Here is a 20653-nt window from a genome sequence, read left to right as displayed (position 1 = left end):
TTGTCACTCATTATTCCACCCGGCCTCCCTTGTCACGCTCATTATCCCCCCCCCATCACTCTCATTATTCCCCCCCCATCACTCTCACTATTCCCCCCCCCATCACTCTCATTATTTCCCCCCCCATCACTCTCATTAGTTTCCCCCCCCCCCATCACTCTCATTATTTCCCCCCCCCCCATCACTCTCATTATTTCCCCCCCCCCCATCACTCTCATTATTTCCCCCCCCCCCCCCATCACTCTCATTATTTCCCCCCCCCCCCCTCACTCTCATTATTTCCCCCCCCCCCATCACTCTCATTATTTCCTCCCCCCCCATCACTCATTATTTCCTCCCCCCCCCCATCACTCATTATTTCCTCCCCCCCCCATCCTTCCCCCCCCCCATCACTCTCATTATTTCCTCCCCCCTCCCCCCTTGTCACTCTCTCTCTTCCCTCCCCCCTTGTCACTCTCTCTCTTTCTTTCCTCCCCCCTCGTCACTCTCTCTTTCTTTCCTCCCCCCTTGTCACTCTCTCTCTTTCTTTCCTCCCCCCTTGTCACTCTAGTGTACCTCTAGTGTAGCGTGGCCGAGCTCTGTTCGATCCGCGGTACAGGAGCATTTGTTTCCTGTACCCGGCCGGACTGACAGGAAGTGCACACTAAGTGAGCACTTCCTGTCAGTCCGGCCGGGTACAGGAAACAAAAGCTCCTGTACCGCGGACCTAACAGAGCTCGGCCACGCTACACTAACAGGCGCAGGCAGGATTCTTTAGAGCGGCAAGCCACTCAGGCGGCGCAGAATGAGGGGCGCCGCCAGCCGCCCCCAACTTATATAAGCAACTTTTTTTTTTACCGCAACGGGCGCCGGGCGCCCCCTGCTGAGTACAGGAGGGGGGGGGGAAACATAAGTGCCGCCTCGCCTGCCCATATTACATTGCGGGCTGTCGGCCGCCCGGCGCCCCTGTTGCTATGGCGCCCTGTGCGGCCGCACAGCCCGCACACCCCAAAGGCCGGCCCTGATGGTGAGTTCCATCACTTGTGTTCCGCTCACAATTCTTCAGGTTTCTTTGAGTCTCCTGCTGCAGTACCTAATCTTTAGTGTTCCCTTTGCTTGTTCAGTGTCTGCACAGTGAAGGAGGTGTAGGGTTTATATACATTTCTGTAGAGTATACGGAGATACCGCAAAATACAACCATGAAGCATTGCACCAGGGTGCAGAGCATTAGGTCATCTCAGCTATGCCAGTGGCGGTGCTTGTCAGCACAGTTCAGATGGTTTCAAGGAGGCAGCAAACAGCAGAGTTATACCTGCAGCTGTGGATGAGACAGAAGTAGAGGACTGTAGGAGTAACGGGGGGGGGGGGGGGGGGGGAAACCCATGCAAACATGGGGAGAACATACAAAATGAAGATGATCCTAGTGGTAGTGCTACCTAGGACCGCTGCGCTAACCACTGGCCCACTGTGCTCCTCTTCATCTTCAGACCCTGTGCATGTAGCCTATGCAGTGATGGCTAACCTCTGGCACTCTAGCTGTGGTGAAACTACGACTCCCAGCATACTCCATTCATTTCTATGGAGTTCTGAGAACAGCCAAGCAAGTGTACATCTTGGAAGTCCTAGTTTAACCACAGCTGGAGTGGCAGAGGTTTGCCATCACAGCTATAGGGCTTCTTTAGTATGGAACTGTACATCCTCTATGCAGTTCCATACAGGCTCAGTTGTGTGTGTATACAGGTTTTCTACCTGCCTATGCAGACATGGAATCTAATGGAGAAGAAACAAAAACCTTTCTATGATTTCAGAGACATATGGCGGTAGACAGCTCATGCACTTTTACAGTAGCTCTGTTAGGGTACCATAGAAAATGTAATAGCCATGTGGATGAGACCTACTGTAAGTGAAGAAAAGGATTTACAAGGTTACTAAGCAATATGTGAATATTACATCCATATGTATAGTGGTGCCAATGATTTAGAGGTATTAAAATCTCCCCAGCAATCCTCCTCTTCATCTATTGATGAGAGTCCTAACTGAAATAGTTTTGGGATTAGATATGGTCTTTATCTTCTGTGTAGTTTGGGTTGTCCTTGGCTGGTTCTGATGTCTTCACAGTACAGAGGCTGGATTTAACAATAGTCTAGAAAGGGACAGTGGCATCCAAACTAAAAATATTGAAAAGTTGATTGTAAATCCTTCAGTAGGTGAACTTGATGGATCTAAAGTCTTCAACAATCCCATCTACCAACCTCCTGTCAGTACGACAATAACTCCTCTATGTGTTTCTTCTACGGAACCCAAAGACCATGAGGACAAAAATATTTATAACCAGGAGGCTTCTCCAGACACCACCTCACAGAAGCCATCTCCAGAAGTAAAAATTCTTAAGGAACAGAACATGACCACAAGCCCCCGAGAAACCAGGTACATTCCACCAAAGATTCACATGTTGGGCATATTGTAGATGCAGAGTATTCCTACTGCCCATTCTAATGTTCATTTTTGGTCTTCTCCATACATTTTACTGATTGCCACCATATTCCTCCAGCAAAAATCGTCTAGCTCAAACATCTCAATATACATGGTGTCAAATATTCTGTAATGGCATGGTCAGCCAAGACATTTATGCAATGTATTGTGAGTGCATGAGGGTTGATGCCTTTTAATGCCTAACTGAAAAGATGACACAATTGCAAGCTTTTAAGACTACTTAGGCCTCTTCCTCGGGCATCTTTTAAGACAGTGTGAATCTTCAGATACTGTCTTGAAAGGGTACTTGATATCCATTAACATTGCAAGACTGAGGAGTCCATTTCTCTGAGTGGTTCATTAAATTCTTTACATAACACTGGCCACACATAAGAGTCACTAAGGGGTCACAAACCTTGATCATTATTGATCAGACCCTATAACCCAGCATTTGTCCGATCTCCATGATCTGTGATGAGATATTACTTAAAAGCTCCCCTGAGACCACTGAATGTGATCGATTTGTTGACCTGGACCTCTGTGATGATAACTATGTCTTTGTACTTAGCCTGATTGGAAGACTGATGGAGTCTCGACGGTGGAAGCGGAAGGAGTCCAAGTTTGTGCACACACGTTAGTAGAGCATGTCTTTTGGGGTTCCCTCTACTTGGTATGGTCTATGTCCTTGGATCATTCATATTCTGTCTTTTTTTCCTTGTTTTAGAGCCGCTTTATCAAGACTATTGTATCTATTACACTAAAGGAGCTCCAGGCTTGCCCCCGAATGTCTTCTCGTTGGACACCTCGCTTTCTCTTGCCGGTCAAATCTCCTCCGCTCTACTTGGGAGTCATGTCAACATTGCAAGCCCCCCACATTACACCTCATCCTTGTGGCAGGAACTCCCAGAAGTAAAAGAAAAAAAAATTGCTCAAACAATGAGCCCCCAAAAGCGGCAACTCCAAGAGGTATGAGAGCACTGACTGAATGATCCTTGTATGAAAGAGGTTTTTCTAGTATTGGGAATTCCTCCCTAAATCTATTCTGTACTTTATAAGATGCCTTAATTCTGAATGAATAGGCCTCTTGGGTTCTTGTTCATTATTTTGAGTCTTTCCACAGGCCATTTTTGAGGCGGTGACATCAGAGGCATCCTACCAGCGCAGTTTGTCTGTAGCAATTGGTCACTTCCAGAAATCCCGGCGACTTTCCGAGTGTCTGAGCACCTCAGACAAGCACACCCTGTTCTCCAATCTCCCCTGTGTTCGGGAGGTCAGTGAGAGGTCCGTGTCGCTGCACTGTTTTATCAGCAGTGCTTGGAACTACTATGTTGGCATTTTGATAAGTTCAGAATTTGTTTTTGTATCTCCAATGTCTAGATTTCTTCTGGATCTAGAAGAAGGTTTGGAGAAGGACATATATCTGTGTGATATTGGAGATAGGGTTCTGCGGCACTGTCCTGAATTCTGGAGAGTTTACATTCCTTATGTGACCAACCAGATGTACCAAGAAAAACTGATGCAGCAACTGATGTAAGTCTGTTTAGCAGATGGAGAAAGACAAGTCTCTGCCTTGTAACCATGTCAAAGCCCAGAATGGCCCCTCTCATTGCTTCAGCCCCCCGCACCATATGTCACTTATAATACTAGTATCTAATAACAAAAGCCTTTGGGCGCCAGGGCCTTGGTGCTACCTCTGAACCTAAAGCTACAACCTTTGCTACAAAGTTTGCTGAAAGTGCCCAAATTCCCCTGCCTCACTTGCACCTAACTCCGGCTAGCCCTGTGGCTCTGTGACATCACTAATTTCTTATAGGCCTTTTGCACATCACTGCCGGGCCCGGGCATGCGCAGTGTTCTACCCACTGTGGGCAGAGGCACAGATATGCAGTGCCCATGCGCCAATTTTACGCCAGTAACTCAGAACACTGCGCATGCCCGGGCCCGGCAGTGATGCGTGAATGGCCTATAGGGAAATGTGATGTCATAGAGCCACAGGGCTGGCCGGAGTTAGGCGCGAGTGAGGTAGGGGAACTTGGGCACTTTCAGCAAACTCTCTGCCCCTTGGCACTTGCGATGGCTCATTAGCATATCATAAAACTACTTTTTAGGCGCTTTGGATGATCTGAAAAACGAAACAAAGGTACCATCTGTGTTATGTCTGTGTCCCACTGAACTGTGATCGGTTTAAAACCGGTCAGGTTGGTGACAGACTCCCTTTGAAGTGCACTCCCCGCTAAACTCGCAGGTCAGCTCCATCCAAGCCTGGTATCTACAACAGAAATCTATGATGCTGTGAGTTCGGGTCAGTAGATAGGGCAATTACACAGAGAATAGAAGACTGGTTTGTCCTGCTAGAAGTTGTTATAAATTTTATTCAGCTGTTTCTTGGTTAGATCTGTTTAGGAAAGCAAGATGACTACAACCAATATGGTTGTCATTACTGCTCCCAAGAGGTCACGAAACTACTGTTGTAAACTGCAGACTTAGCGGTGTACTGAATTACTGGTGACGGGGCACAGTTTGACTGCAGGACCACACTGGTTATCGCCCAACTTTTCCCAGAAACTGACAAATAGAAATGTTATTAGCTGAGGATGTTTATGAGATGTCTGCAGATCCTCACAGACTCATGTTCCAGGTCACTAGACCATCAAATGTGTGATACGAGCTGCTGGTGTTCATAAGGTGGTCAAAACAGACTCTTCCTGTTATATCTGTCAAGTTCTGATCTATCCAGATGACCGTTCCCCTCTCGTCTCCTCTTCCATCAGTCGAGAGAATGGAAGATTCCTGCAGGTTCTCCAGAAACTGGAGGAGCAACCAGTGTGCAAGAGACAACTCCTAAAGTCTTTCCTAGTTCTCCCGTTTCAACGGATAACACGGCTGAAGATCCTACTGGAGGTAGGAGAGGTATCTTTGTCATGTGGGAGTTTATCATTTCCTCCTGATTTCCAACCAATGGCATTTCCTTGCAGAATATCCTGAAGTTGGGCCAGAGTAACGCAGAGTTGTCATTATCTGTACAAAATGCTGTATCTGCTGTTGGAGAGGTGAGTGCTAGAGTAGTGATAGGTCCAGGAAATGCATTAGTCTTTTCTATGAACCATGGTGCTCAAGCACTTTTTGCATCTCCTTTTCACTATAATGTAAAGTAAATTAACATATGGGGCCACCAGTAGGAATTAGGTAAACTGTTCTTGGGCATTTGGGCCTCCACCACTTTCAAAGGGTATTGAATCGATCTACCAACAATAGCTATGCTAGCATACCCCCTTTAAAAGGTTTTCTCGATCTGGTCTCCCTAGAATGTGTGTAGGTACTTGCATATTTTTTCCCCTTCACTTTAACTATATCTGCTTTGCAGGAAACTGCATCTGGAGACCACATGGTTGACCTTTTTCTGTTTGCATAGAAGTAGTCAAAGGTGAAGGGCAATACTCAGTGTGGGCTACCATTGCTACTCCCATCCTAATTATCATGCCGATAGCTGCCAGAAGTTTTCACTTGAGGTTTGCTAAAAGACAAAATTGACCACTTTCCACTAGGATCACCTAGATGTCTCTTCTCTTGGGATGAACTTCAGCATAATGCATCACAACCTCAAGAATATCTGAGGTAATGCTCGCCATAGACCCGACTGTTTTCTATCCACAGATTGTGTCTCGGTGCAATGAGGGGGTAAGATGTATGATGCAGACCGAGGAGTTGGTCTTACTGGAGAAGAGGATGGATTTCCACCACACAAAGGTGAAGAGTTCTTCTTTTATCTCATACCCCATATGGTCATTGCAACATATGGTCAGTCTCACATGTGCTCACGTATAATGATAGCCCAATAGGAAAAATGAAGAAAATTGATCTTCTAGAATTGTTCCATACATAGACATTATACTCGCATAACTAAAACAAGTGGTTACTCATCGTCACTGATTTGGCTCTCTGTATATAAGTATTCAGTGCCTCAGGGTATGCACAGAGGATGGATGCTGGTCTTTGCCACCCAATAAAAAGAAATGAAGAAATCGAATTTCATTAAATCCCCCCATAACAGCAAGATGATGCAAACACAATCAACGAAATTGAGGTGTAATCACGATAAGACTCGATAAATCTTGATTTGGAGACTTACGACAGAGGAATAGAAATGGTCTGGACTGTAGGCACATTTTAAAAGTAAGAAGGTTTATTCTCCATAATTACAAAAACAATTAAAATACAGGGATATGGTAATACAAAGGTCGCTGAGCTCGTGGCCCAACACAGTTTTGCCTAACTTCAGGCTTCTCTTGGGTTCGGACTGTAAGTGCAGCAGTCTTTTTATTACTATATGCCTGTATTTTAAAGATTTTTGTCAGTATGGAGAATAAACCCGCCTACTTTCAAATATGCCTCTTTTTGATTGGCTTGATCTTTGCCGGGCCCACAATCTCCATTAACTGATGCTTCCTCCATGGTGAATTCTCCCTTGCCTTAGACTTCGACTGTATTGTAATTGCTGGACCCCTTCTTTTGCAGTCTCTTCCCCTCATCTCCAGGGGTCGTGTCCTTGTTCAGCATGGAGAACTGGTGAGGATATTTTTCCAAGAGTTGGGCACTGGTCATCGACCACGTCTTGCCAGCAAACCTGTCTATCTCCATCTTTTCAGTGATTTGCTGCTTTTATCCAGCAAAACAGAGTAAGTGTGTACTGGGGAGCTGAGGAATTATTCCTACTAACAAAACACTGGTAGCACAGGTGGAGTCGCTGGACAGTGTGGTCATGTGATAGACGGGATGTCCTCCCATCATGACTGTGGCTTTACAGCACTGGGGACCCTGGAAAGTGATGTTTCTTATGAGCACAGTCAAACTAAGCCTTTATATACTGGAAAACTCCAAAATGGTGGAATTCTAGTTCCACAAATTACCATCCAGCTGATATCCAGGTTTAGGATACTATATGTTGAGGTCTCATGGATTATACAGTCTTTTCTTCTCTTCCCCCAGCACTGGTCGCTTCCAGGTAACTGATTATGCTAGACGAGGGCACGTGAAAGCAGACTATGTTAAGGCCAAGGCCCTCGGCCTTCCGACGCTGGTCTTCTTACTGCGTCTGTCTCAAAACCACAGTGGCTTGAGCTGTGAGATCGTCCTGCAGGCTCCTAACGAGTGAGTTCAGGCCTCATTTGACTATTAGAGACCGTTATAACCAAAAGCACATCTACAAGGGGTGCAGAAGCTGCAGTTCTATTAGGAACCTCTGCTTCATAAGACATCAAAAAGGAATATCCATGGCTCGTGTGGGTTTGGCCTCTTAAAAAGATCAGGGCCAAGGTGCTTCAACCTACTTGCCTAGCTGTAACAAGTCACCCTATGCTTCAATATGTAGCTGAGAATTTGGATTGGATCTGTATTTGTCTACTTATTGCTGGAAATGGAGAAGGTGCAACCAAAAGGGCAAGAATTGGTGGGAGGGGGAAGTTGTCTTGCATAGTTTCATGCTAAAGATCTACAGGGCAACGTCTCCTACAAGGGCTGTAATAACCGATGCCCCTTTATAACCAGTCATGTAATACTGATGGGGTTGGGATCAAATATAGACTCATAGGGACTTGCAAGGCCTGACCTAGTTCTGCAGCATTAACTCTTCCGCCATGTTCTATATTTCTAGATTGGAGAAGGAACATTGGATCTCCCAAATAACTCAACAGATGTCACAGGAAACGAGCTGCTGATTCCCAGCGATGAACATGCGGTAACTTCTCAATATGGTCCACCTATTCCCCCAACATTGCATACTTGTCAACAACCCTATATTTTAATGTGGGATACACTGCCATCACTTTCCTCTTCAAAATCTCACATTTCAGGCCCCCTTCCAAAATGGCCCACATTTCCAACCTCAATCTTCATACGTTCCTTGCGTATTTCATAGATCCTGGCATCCTCCAACTACTCCTTCCTTCCCCAGTAATATTTCTGATGACAACTGGTGAAGTGTCCTGTGTAAACAGCAGATTTTCCAGTTCCCAGGGTTATTTCTGTTATACACCTGACGCTTCTTCGGAACAGGGGGCAGCTGTACACTGAGGGCGGCAGGTGCACCGTTCTGTACAATGGATGCTAAGTATACAAGAATGTAATGCTCATCTGGCCACCGAGGGAGACACTGATTCTCCTGTCACTTTCCTGTATATGCCACCGGCCAGTTACCTTTATTCTGCTAACTGGTAATGCTTTAGGATGGTCCCCTGGATAAATGTCCAGAGCACAGGAGCAGATTTATTTCTCTTGGTCACTGGAGCACTTAATGTAACCATTCATTTTCTCTCCTTCATTATTGCCACCATCTAACAACGATCAGCCAAGAACTGTCCGTTTGCCTTATTGTGAAACGCCGCTCTGACTACGGTCCGCCATGAGTGTCTGCCATCTATGGCCTCAGTAATGCATTCCTATAGTGCCTGCGCTGACCAATTAGCAATATTGTACCAGTGAAGGACGATATATTATAGGATTGTTCTGAACTATTGATTGGAACAGTTCGGGGGCCGGCGACCTTTACCACTATTAATGTCACTTATGTCAGATTTTGCTTTGCAGGATTTAAAAGGGAATACCACAAAAACGCTGCTCCGGGGACCCGAGCGGAGGGGAATTTTACGTACAAAATGTCAAACATTGCAACCTCTGTCCGTAGTCAGAATGGTGCAAATACCTGTATCGTATGATGGAGGAAGAGCAGGACAGGATTGTGGTCGCCCTCAACTAGGCTCTACCCACCGCCTTTTTTTTATTTATTTTAAGCCTAAGGCTACTCGACATTTGTCGCGCGACAATATTTATTATAATAGTCTATGGTGTCGCACTGCGACACGACAGTCTCAAAAAATCCATTCAAAATGGATTTTTCTGCGACTGTCGCATTGCAGCATGTCGCAGTGCGACACCATAGACAATCATTATAAATATTGTCGCGCGACGCATATTGCAGTGTAGTTGTGCCCTATGTGTCGTGTACCCTAAATCTTAAAGGGGTTCTCTCACTTCAGCAAGTGGCATTTATCATGTAGAAAAAGTTAGTACAAAACAAGATGTATTGTGATTGTCCATATTGCTTCCTTTGCTGCCTAGATTAAGAACATTATACACGGCTTGTTTCCATGGTTACGACCACCCTGCAATCCATCCGTGGTGGTTGCCATGCTTGCACACTACAGGAAAAAGCGCCGGCTCTTTCTGGTGGCTCAGGACCGTGGGAGCTCACATAGGCTGGTGCATTTTCCTAAAGTGTGCAAGCACGACCACCGCTGCTGGATTGTAGGGTGGTCATAACCATGGAAACAAGCAGTGTATAATGTGATGGAAAAATTAATCTAGGCAGCAAAGTTTAGCAATATGGATAATCACAATACATTAGTAAGTGCCTTGTATTAACTTTCTCTACATGATAAATGCTATCTGCTGGAGTGAGAGGACCCCTTTAAGCTGATTGAGCAGATGTTATCCCTTGGTTATGGAGACAGTAGTAATTTGATTTCTACTATGGAGCCCTGGTTGGAAAAACACCCAACCCAAGAAAAGTGTTCTTATTGTATCTGTGGCGTTACATGTAGTTACTGAGACATTTGTCCCTGTTCATTTTTGTGTCTTATCGATGTGCTGAATAAACATCTATTTTATAGAGATGACGGCGAGTCCTTTTACTTCCAGTCCAAGCCGCATATCCTGGTCAATAAGGAGAGCGCCTACAGATTATCAACAGCTAACAAGTGCAGTACCAGATCCTGGCAGCAGGCGGCAGCAGTGGTCCTATGGAATCCCACACTGACGTTAACCCTTTAGAACAGGGTGCACAACGTTTTCTGGTTTGGGGCCACGTTGTCAAACAGAAGCAATCCCAAGAGCCAAAAATAAAACTTAAAGGGGTATTACCAACTGAAATACTGTATTTATGGCATACGGATATATAGTAAATAGCATACAGGTCTTATTTTATTTTATTCATTTTACTCACTTATATAGTGCTGACATTTTCCACCGCACTTAAGGGTCCATTCACATGACCGAATCCGTTATTGCGGACCGTACATTGCAGAGTTTCAAAACCAGCTGCATGCGTTATGCTCTTTGCAGATCGGAACATCCTTCCCGATGCTAAAATTGCCTATTCTTGTCCACAAGAATAGGACACCTTTTTTTTTTGTGGGTGCCACGGAACGGACCTACAGGTGAGGACAGAACCCCCGGTGTGCTGCCTGCATCTTTTGCGCCCACGTTGAAATGAATGGGTCCGCATCCGATCTGCAAAATTTGTGGAACGGATGCAGACAGAAAAATACGGTCGTCTGAACGAGCCCTTACAGACATGATCATGTGTGGTCTCCAATAGAGCTCACAAGCTATCAATATGTCTTTGGAGTGTGGGAGGAAAACGTCGCAACACGGGGAGAACATACAAACGCCATTCTTGGTTTGATTTGAACCTCAGCGCTGCAAGGTACCAGTGTTGGGCCTAGTTCACACGATCGTATGGCTTTTATAGTTTTTTGCGGTCCGTTTTTCACGGATCCGTTGCTCCGTTTTTTACTTCTGCTGTGTTTCCGTTCTGTTTTTCCGTATGCCATGTACAATATACAGTAATTACATAGAAAAAATTAAGCTGGGCATAACATTTTTAATAGGTGGTTCAGAAAAAACGGAACGGATACAGAAGACATACGGATGCATTTCCGTATGTGTTCCGTTTTTTTGCAGACCTATTGACTTGAATGGAGCCACGGAACGTGATTTGCGGGCAATAATAGGACATGTTCTATCTTTCAACGGAATGGAAATACAGAAACGGAATGCATACGGCAGGCATGTCCAAACTGCGGCCCTCCAGCTGTTGCAAAACTACAACTCCCAGCATGCCTGGATAACTTACAGCTATTAGGGCATGCTGGAAGTTGAAGTTTTGCAACAGCTGGAGGGCCGCAGTTTGGACATGCCTGGCATACGGAGTACATTCCGTATTTTTTTTGCGGAACCATTGAAATTAATGGTTCCGTATACGGAACACAAAAAAACGGCCCGTACACTCGCAAAAAAAACGTTCGTGTGAACTAGGCCTTAACCCCTGAGCCACCACGGTTACACTTCTAGGACTCCTATCTAATGGGAGAATATATGAAAAATTTATGTCTGTGTCTTATGGCTGGTGACATGTATGTTTGGGGGCCGCCCAAAATGGTATCGAGGGCCGAGAGTTGTGCAACCCCTGCTTCAGAGTGAACAATGGATTTGTCATTAGCAGGAAGAGAAAACATGACATCAGCTTCTCCCTTTTGGGGAAAAATGTCAAAGAGCTTTGTCAGAGCATGACCAAGATGTGTTCCACTCCATCTGCCACTAGGGGCAGCACCGGACTAGAAAACCATCTGGCCCTAATTTAAAAAACAGATTTGTGGTGCTAAAGTGTATTTGTGTCCACACCTAGATATTCCATTTATAGCAGCCACATATTCTGCAGTGGGATGCAGGAGCCCTGCTGTACCACAAGTCCCAGCACTCCTTCCTGTACTCGTGTTGCTGCCTGCTTGAACTTGGCTGTATTTCGGATACCAGTTTGATAAAAATGACTCATTACATGACTATTTCCTCCTAATGTAAATACACCGAGAGCTGGAGGCCATCACTGAACCGTGCCAGAATGTCGCCTTTATACCCATCATAATCCACAACCTGAATGTGTGTCTGCCCTGTGGTCACAATGACATATTGCTCTTGGTTGGATTCAAACCCAGACAACAGTTCTCCAAGGGGGTCGTTGTGTAGGAACCCAAATGACTGTAAACAAAACAAATAAAATACATGAAAATGATTAATGCAAAAGTTGCAGGATGGCGCATGCACCAACCATCCGTACTGATGGAGCCCTCACTGGTGGCACCAGGGCCTGCTTCTCCCCCTCTTGTGGTGAGCTTCGCCTGGTGGGGGGCGTCATGTCTGTGATTGAGCATCAGCCACCTGTCCCATCCATCACTCTCCCATTTTTCTCTTAGGGAGAATCTGTTCTGGAATGAAGTCTCCTTTCTCCGCAGGTTGTGCTCTTCAATCAGCCTAATGTCTCCGAGGACCTCTTCTCCTCCCGCCCTGAGGGTCTTGTGGGAATCATACACCCTAGCCGTCGTAGCATGCACAGGCGCGATCCATATTTCCTCTCTAAATGCCTCAATATGACCCCCATTACATTAACTACAGGCCCGATTTGAATGCCAAATCGGCCTAGATTGTATAAAACCGACCACATGTCAGTATAAGAATCTGTCCAAAGGGGGCAAAATTGGAAACTATGAGGGAATGCTTGCATCGTGGTAGATCGCATTCAACAGCTCTACACGATGGAGCCCCCCCAGTACCAGTTTTCATGCGACCTGGATACACCTATAGCCGCCTGTGTCCCACATTACACTCTTTTTCAGTTTTGTAATTGCTGTCAAATCTAAGGTGACCATAAAGTCCTAGTATCTATATTGACCAATTACCGATCCGTTCCCATCAGCACGGCTGGGCGTCCAGTTAACCCCTCCACTCCTGAGCCAACCTTGTAGCGCAGGTTCCTGCATTTGTAATTAAATTGGAGGATTGAGATAAAAGGAACAAAAACAAAAAAAACTTCCATCAAAGAGATCAGGATGAGGAGATCATAGGAGATATGGTGGAGGGGTAATTACCCACTGAATAGAGAATTTGCTAGGGGGGGAGGGAGTGGTTCTCCTCCCTGCACCTTACAGGAACTATAAAGTGACATAAGATGTGCAGTTCACAGGGACCTGTTACTAGGAGAAGGAGGTGGGCCGCTCATCGTAAAACAGAAGGCCACTTCCTCAGACTCATGAAAGTGTTCACAAATTGCCCGGCAATAAGGCCATCATCATGGTGTGACAAGTAGTATTATACTGGCCTAACCGGAGTGGGGGAGGGAATGCATACACCCTCTTCCTACATGCCACAAGGTCAGGACTTCAGCTGGGGGGGGGGGGGGGGGGGCGCGCTCGTGCACCTCAAGTCTTGTGACTACATCCTGCCTTTTGGTTCAATGGGAGTGAAAAGGAAAGGTTTTGACAGAAGAGCATAAAGAACTTGCAAAAGGGCTCCACAGCAAAAAATCAAACTGGCGCCCCCCTACTGGCGGACCGGCCATAGACCCTACAGGGAAATTCCCCAAAATACTGCCCAAGCCCTCCTCATGGCAGCCAGCTGGACACCTGACTATCTGATGCTCTCAGTAGTAATTAATGCTAGGAGCATCAGGTACTTATGCGTCTGGCCAGCGGCCGCAGGTGCTCTCCTGAATTCAACGTTCTCACCATCCTTGGGACTGTGATACAGTTGAATAGTGAAGCAGGGGCGGCAGAATTTTGTGCTGCACCTTCATATTTGGTTCTGCTGGGGCGGTATCTTTTGTTGCACTATGTTGTCTCTGCCTACTTGTGTTGTCCGCTCTTCCGTCAATTTGAACCCACCTAAAACTCGGGGCCACTTTTAGATTTTTTCTTTTTTCCAGGGCCACTTTAACCTCCCAGTCCGCCCCTGCCTACTGGTGCAGTTTTCACGTCGTCATACTTTCCGGTCCCCCGTCCCCTTTGTACTGGTGTCGCCCCTCTTAGAAGTAAATGGCGACATTGCCTTTTGGGCGTCTCCTCCTGCAATGTACCCCCCTCTTCTCCTGAAGCAGCTGCCTTCTTCCTCTGTGCTGGCAGGTTCCATTGAACATGTCCAGGCCCATGCGGATGTGCCTTCGCCTTCCACGGTATTTTTGCACCCCCTCCTCCATTAAATCTCGTAAAGGATCCAAGAATATGTGATATATCGAATATTTCTCTGCCGCCCCCTTTGTGTACAGGACACAGTCATCACAGTGCTGGCGCCTCACACTTGGCCTCCCTGTTTCACCTCATTTACTCAAACCTGTCGGACGAGAACTTTTTCTTGTTCTTCATTCACTTATTTTCAGCGCTTTCACAATTGTGACCATGAAAGTCAGCGCAGCCGTTCAGTCGTGACTGTTGAGCTGCTGTGAAGGCCGCTCTTCCCCTGGCTCTGCATAGGCAAATGTCAGTCTTGACTGCAGATCTGGCATTCTATTCATGAACCAGAAATCTCAGGATGAACAGAGGCGTAGGTCCTACTTAAGCTACAGAGCATGGAGCTGTGAAGGGGGGGGGGACTGCTGTAAGTGTTCATTATGGGGACTGTGCCATTTTCGTGTTTATGCCTCTGCCATCTCGTTATTCCTGTTTATAATGGGGGGGGGGGACGTCAGCATCCAGGTGCAAAATCCATCACAGCGCGCAGCGATTTTCCCTGGCATCAGCTGATGATGCCCCAAAACGACCTAATTCTGACAAAATTGGCTCAACCGTCAATCTATTATCTCCATGAGTCGTCCTGTTTTCTTAAGCGGTTCAAGTGTCTGCTCGGCTTTTCAATTCTGTTCCTGGTAAAGCTGAGTGACCAGTATGATGGCCATTACAACTGCCAAAGGGGCGGACACCCAGCTACATCCACGGAATCGCTAACTGGGCTTTGCCTTCAGAAGAAAAACTTGGTGCAAAAACTGAGATATGATCGCAACGTGTGAACACACCCTTAACTATGTCTCTGATCTATTAGCATGCATTGCTTTGGATTATTATTATTATGTATGATATAATAAAATGTGCGTTCCCACGGTCAGCTCAGCCTGGGGCCCGGGGCCACAGTTATTTAGGTCCTGCTGGAATGCTGTCTGATCTCTTAGTCATAAAGGAGGAAGCAGAGAGATTCGGAGGCAAAAAAAATAACTATAATGATGTTGTAATTATACATACGTCATGTAATAAACCTCCTTATTGCGAGTTCCATCCATTTTAACAGCGGCAATTAGTCACGTGACTCAGGTATGACATGTATGGTGTGGGAGAACTTTAGAGGGGTTTTTCATCTTCAAGGATCACTTTTGGTCTTAGAGATGAGAACTGGACCATGTTACCCCGCGTCGGCCCAGAGAGACTCCGATCGCACCCTGTGTGAATCGTACAGAAGACTATGGATAACCAGAGGTGATATGGTTTTTGTCTTTTACGCTCAGTCACTACTGGTGGAGCCTGTGTCCAGTCAGTGGCATCACACCATACCCTGGATATATGGCGGAGTCTTGTTAAACAGGCTGATCCTTGTCCCCAGAGGCCTGTCCATCTGCTGTCCTTCCTGTCTGGACAGGAGGCAATCACAGCAAAGTGGTCTTTACAGGCAGACGGTCGGATCTCCAAGGAGCAGTAATTAAGAGCAATGACTGATAATAAACTGCCCATTTCAAGTCAACTATCCATTTTTTAATTCCTCAGATCTGATCCTGGAATAGCTGGTTGACAATCAATGTGGCCACCATAGGAAAGTTTGTAATATACTCACCATTCCAAAGTTGCATGGAATTGGCCTCTGAGGAACTCATGTGATGCTCCTCTTCTGAAAATTCTGTTTCCACCTATGTCATGTCCTTTGTCAGGTTTCTGGCCTGAGCCACGGACAGGACGTCTCTTCTTCTGTTGTGGACATGGCCAGAACTATTCCTCGCTGAATCCACCTCATCTGCGCATGCGCCATGAAGAGAAATAGTTATGGGTGCCAGAAAACCCTTTCAGGAGAAAAACCTAAAAGGGGTTATACCCCGAAAAATGTTCTACAGGTTTTAAACCAGCACCTGGATCTGAATACTTTTGTAATTACATGTAATAAAAAAAATTGCATAACCACTGAATTATTTGATAAAATGTATCTGTATGGCGCCACCTGCAGTTTTTTTTTCTTATTTATTTTATTTGTCCTGCTCACTGAGAAGGACACACATGCTCAGTTTCATCCTTCAACTAATGCAGCAGAGAGGACACTCCCCTTGAGCTGTCATCTTGATATAAATCTAGTAGTGCCATTGGAGCAATGAAGGGAGAGCTCTTTGGATTCATGTGAGGTACAGGGCTGGGTCTAGCTTTGTTAGAAAGAGATTGCCATGTACTATATGATGTCTGATTTACATTTTTTACATTCGTCATGGGATAACCCCTTTAACTTGTTGCTCCTACTGGCCACTGAGGACTCAAGGCTGGGGCCACAAAATTACTTTGCCTGTAACTCACGTTGCTGCGCTGCTTGCATCACCACTAATTAAAGTGGCCCTCAAACTGCTGCAACTGTGCTACAACACTTGCAAGATATCCAAACCTTCTAGATTCCTTGACTGTCAAGTAACAGTCTTGGCAACTTGTGGATTGCAACATAATTACATTTACTTTCCTTATTGGTGACCACTTGACAGGTATCCATAGCCTTAACCCCATAGGGACACAGCCTTATTTCACCTTAAGGACTTGGCCATTTTTTGCAAATCTGACCACTGTCAATTTAAGTGCTGATAACTTTAAAATGCTTTGACTTATCCAGGCCGTTCTGAGATTGTTTTTTCGTCACATATTGTACTTCATGACAGTGGTAAAATGAAGTCCAAAAAATATTTTTTTTTGCACAAAATAATACCTAATTTACCCCAAAATTGCAAAAATTTGCAAATTTCAAAGTTTCAGTTTCTCTACTTCTGTAATACATAGTAATACCCCCAAAAATTGTGATGACTTTACATTCCCCATATGTCTACTTCATGTTTGTAGCATTTTGGGAATGATATTTAATTTTTTGGGGATGTTACAAGGCTTAGAAGTTTAGAAGCAAATTTTGAAATTTTTCAGAAATCTTCAAAATCCCACTTTTTATGGACCAGTTCAGGTTTGAAGTCATATTGTGAGGCTTAGATAATAGAAACCTCCCAAAAATGACCCCATCTAAGAAACTACACCCCTCAAGGTATTCAAAACTGATTTTACATATGTCGTTAACCCTTTAGGTGTTGCACAAGAGTTATTGGCAAATGGGGAAGAAATTTGAGAATTTCATTTTTTTGTCTAATTTTCCATTTTAACCCATTTTTTCCACTAACAAAGCAAGGGTTAACAGCCAAATAAGACTGTGTATCTTTATTGCCCTGACTCTGCCGTTTACAGAAACACCCAATATGTGGCCGTACACTACTGTACGGCCACACAGCGGGGCGTAGAGTGAAAGGTGCGCCGTTTGGTTTTTGGAGGGCTGACTTTTATGGACCGGTTTATTTACACAGTGTCCTGTTTCAACCCCCCTGATGCACCCCTGGAGTAGAAACTCCCTAAAAGTGACCCCATTTTGGAAACTATGGGATAAGGTGGCATTATTTGGGGGACTATTTTTAGGGTACATATGATTTTTGGTTGCTCTATATTACATTTTTGTGAGGCAAGGTTACCAAAAATTGAGATTCTGAAATTTCATCTCCATTTGCCATTAACTGTTGAGGAACACCTAAAGGGTTAATAAAGTTTGTATAATCAGTTTTGAATACCTTGAGGGGTGTAGTTTCTTAGATGGGGTCACTTTTAGGGAGTTTTTACTCTAGGGGGGCATCAGGGGGGCTTCAAAAGGGACATGGTGTCAATAAAAAAGGCCATCAAAATCGGCCTTCCAGAAACCATGTCGGTCCTTTCCTTTTGCGGCCTCCCTTTTACTGATACAGCAGTTTACGACCACAAATATGGCATTTCTGTAAACTGCAGTATCAGGGTAATAAATATTAACTTTTGTTTGGTTGTTAACCCTTGTTTTGTTACCGGAAAAAACGGATTGAAATGAAAAAGTGCCAAAAATTGAGTTTTTGGCACCGTTTAAATTTTTTTTTTTTAACCGTGTTAATCTGGGGGGTTAGGTCATGGGATATTTTTATAGAGGAGATTCTTACGGACGCGGCGATACCTAATAAGTCTACTTTTTTTTATAATTATTTAGGTTTTTGACTCTATTATCCTTTTTGCTACCCAAACTTTTTTTGGTATCTCTAAAGTCTAGGTGTCATTTTTTTATTTATTTTTTATCTGATTATCTTATGTGGGGGCTCATTTTTTGCGGGACGAGCGGACGGTTTTTCTGGCACTATTTTGGGGGCTATATGACTTTTTGATCGCTTGCTATTAAATTTTTTGTTATGTTTGGTGACAAAAAAAATCTTTTTTTGCACTTTTTTTTTTTTTTTTGGACCGTGTTAATCTGGGGGGGTTGGATCATGGGGTATTTTTATAGAGGAGATTCTTACGGACGCGACGATACCTAATAAGTACTTTTTTTTACATTTATTTGGGTTTTAGACTATATTATCCTTTTTGATACAAAAAAAATAATTTTGTATCTCTAAAGTCTAAGTGTCATTTTTTATTTTTTTTCTTATCCGATTATCTTATGTGGGGGCTCATTTTTTGCGGGACGAGCGGACGGTTTTATTGGCACTATTTTGGGGGCTATATGACTTTTTGATCGCTTGCTATTAAACTTTTTGTTATGTAAGGTGACAAAAAAAAAACTTTTTTTGCACCTTTTTTTTTTTTTCCTTGACCGTGTTAATCTGGGGGGTTAGGTCATGGGGTATTTTTATAGAGGAGATTATTACCGACACGGCAATACCTAATATGTATACTTTTAATAAATTATTTTAGTTTTTTTGGGTGTCTCAAGTCTGAGAACCAGTTTTTTTTTTTATCCGATGTCAGTCCTAAATTGGGATATAAATGTAGTACTCCATGGAAGTGTGATACTCCCTGAAGCAACCAATAATGCAGAGGCCCGGATGATCGGGGCACGTGTCACATTGAGTTGTGGTGTCCTTCCGTATCCCCCTCCTGCGACACACTCTGCACCTTTTTTGGGTTCGTCCCTTCTTTCCAGTATGGGGGACCACACCTGGAAAGTGTTGGCCAGGGACGATCCGGGCGCCTACAGTTCTCGAGGTACTCCGGCCTGCTCTTTCCCGGTCCGAAAAGATCAGGGCCTTGAGGACTGCCTCATAGAACTGGAGGAATGTCCCTGTGCTGCCAGCGCTTCGGGATAGTACAAAAGAGTTGTACATGGCAACCTGCACCAAGTAGACCGCAACTTTTTTGTACCATGCCCAGGTTTTGCGCATGGTGTTATATGGCTTGAGGACTTGATCCGAGAGATCAACTCCTCCCATATACCGATTGTAGGCGTACACCCCTGGGGGGTCTAGGGTCACACAGCTGTGCTGTGGACCCCAGACACCCTAACTAGGGTGATGCAATGAAAAGTAAAAAAAACTAACTTTCCCTTTTTTTCCCTGCCTAACCCAAACTTTCCCTAGCTGTCCCTATGTACCTGATGGGGGGGTGCTGGTGGCAGAGATCGGGTCCTGGGGGCACAGATCGGGTGCAGGCAGCGGTGCAGGCAGCGGTGGCAGACACGTGAAGGCAGCTCCTCTCTCCTCCGGCTCCGGAACACAAAAGGAGGAGGAGAGGAGCGCCTGCCTCTTTTGAATCTGCCGCCGGACCGCCCACTGACCAATCAGAAAGCGATCCTGAGTGGTGATGTCACCATCACCACTCAGGATCGCTGGATGGTGATTGGTGGAGTGAAATCACACCACCATCACCATCCTGTTCCGGGTTATCGGGTCTTCAGAGACCCGAATAACCCGGAAACGCAGAAAACCGCAGGTCTGAATTGACCTGCGGTTTTCTGCGATCGCCGACATGGGGGGGGGTCACAGGACCCCCCGGCGCATTTGCCCCAGGTGCCTGCTCAATGATTTGAGCAGGCACCGGGTTCCGATCACCGCCCGCCGAGCGGCGGTGATCGGAACCATTCATGACGTACCGGTACGTCATGTGTCCTTAAGAGGTTAAAGGGCATCTGTCAGCAGTTTTGTACCTGGCTGATCTGTTCCATGTGCGCTTGGCATCTGAAGGCATCTGTGTTGTTCCCATGTTCATATGTGCCCGCGTTGCTGAGAAAAATGATGTTTTAATATATGCAAATGAGCCTCTAGGAGCAACTGGGGCGTTGCCATTACACTTAGAGGTCTGCTCTGCTCTCTCTGCAACAGCCGCACTCTGCATTTTGGTTGACAGGGCCAGGCAGTGTAAATGTGATCACACCTGGTCCTGTCAAAGTGCAGAGGGCAGGGCAGTTGCAGAGACAGCTGGGCCTCTAGGTGTAATGGCAACGCCCCCGTTGCTCCTAGAGGCTCATTTGCATATATTAAACTTTATTTTTCTCAGTAATGCGGGCACATATAAACATGGGACCAACACAGATGCCTTCAGCTGCC

The 20653-nt window shown here is 45.3% G+C and overlaps 1 protein-coding gene across 1 annotated transcript; it reads left to right on the top strand.

Moving 5' to 3' along the window:
• The first annotated feature begins 961 nt into the window (after positions 1–961).
• LOC122929048 (rho guanine nucleotide exchange factor 19-like) lies at positions 962–9477 on the top strand. Its single transcript, XM_044282490.1, has 13 exons — positions 962–1006; positions 2187–2406; positions 3020–3084; positions 3176–3417; positions 3572–3732; positions 3829–3981; positions 5223–5352; positions 5427–5501; positions 6106–6198; positions 6967–7127; positions 7438–7599; positions 8102–8185; positions 9034–9477. Exons 2-12 carry the CDS (start codon positions 2381–2383, stop codon positions 8163–8165), a joined length of 1332 nt encoding a protein of 443 aa, XP_044138425.1. The 5' UTR covers positions 962–1006; positions 2187–2380; the 3' UTR covers positions 8166–8185; positions 9034–9477.
• Positions 9478–20653: the final 11176 nt, after the last annotated feature.

Source organism: Bufo gargarizans, chromosome 2 (assembly GCF_014858855.1).
Source record: "Bufo gargarizans isolate SCDJY-AF-19 chromosome 2, ASM1485885v1, whole genome shotgun sequence".
NCBI classification, from domain to species: Eukaryota; Metazoa; Chordata; class Amphibia; order Anura; family Bufonidae; genus Bufo; species Bufo gargarizans.
This window is presented reverse-complemented; position numbering and strand designations above follow the sequence as displayed.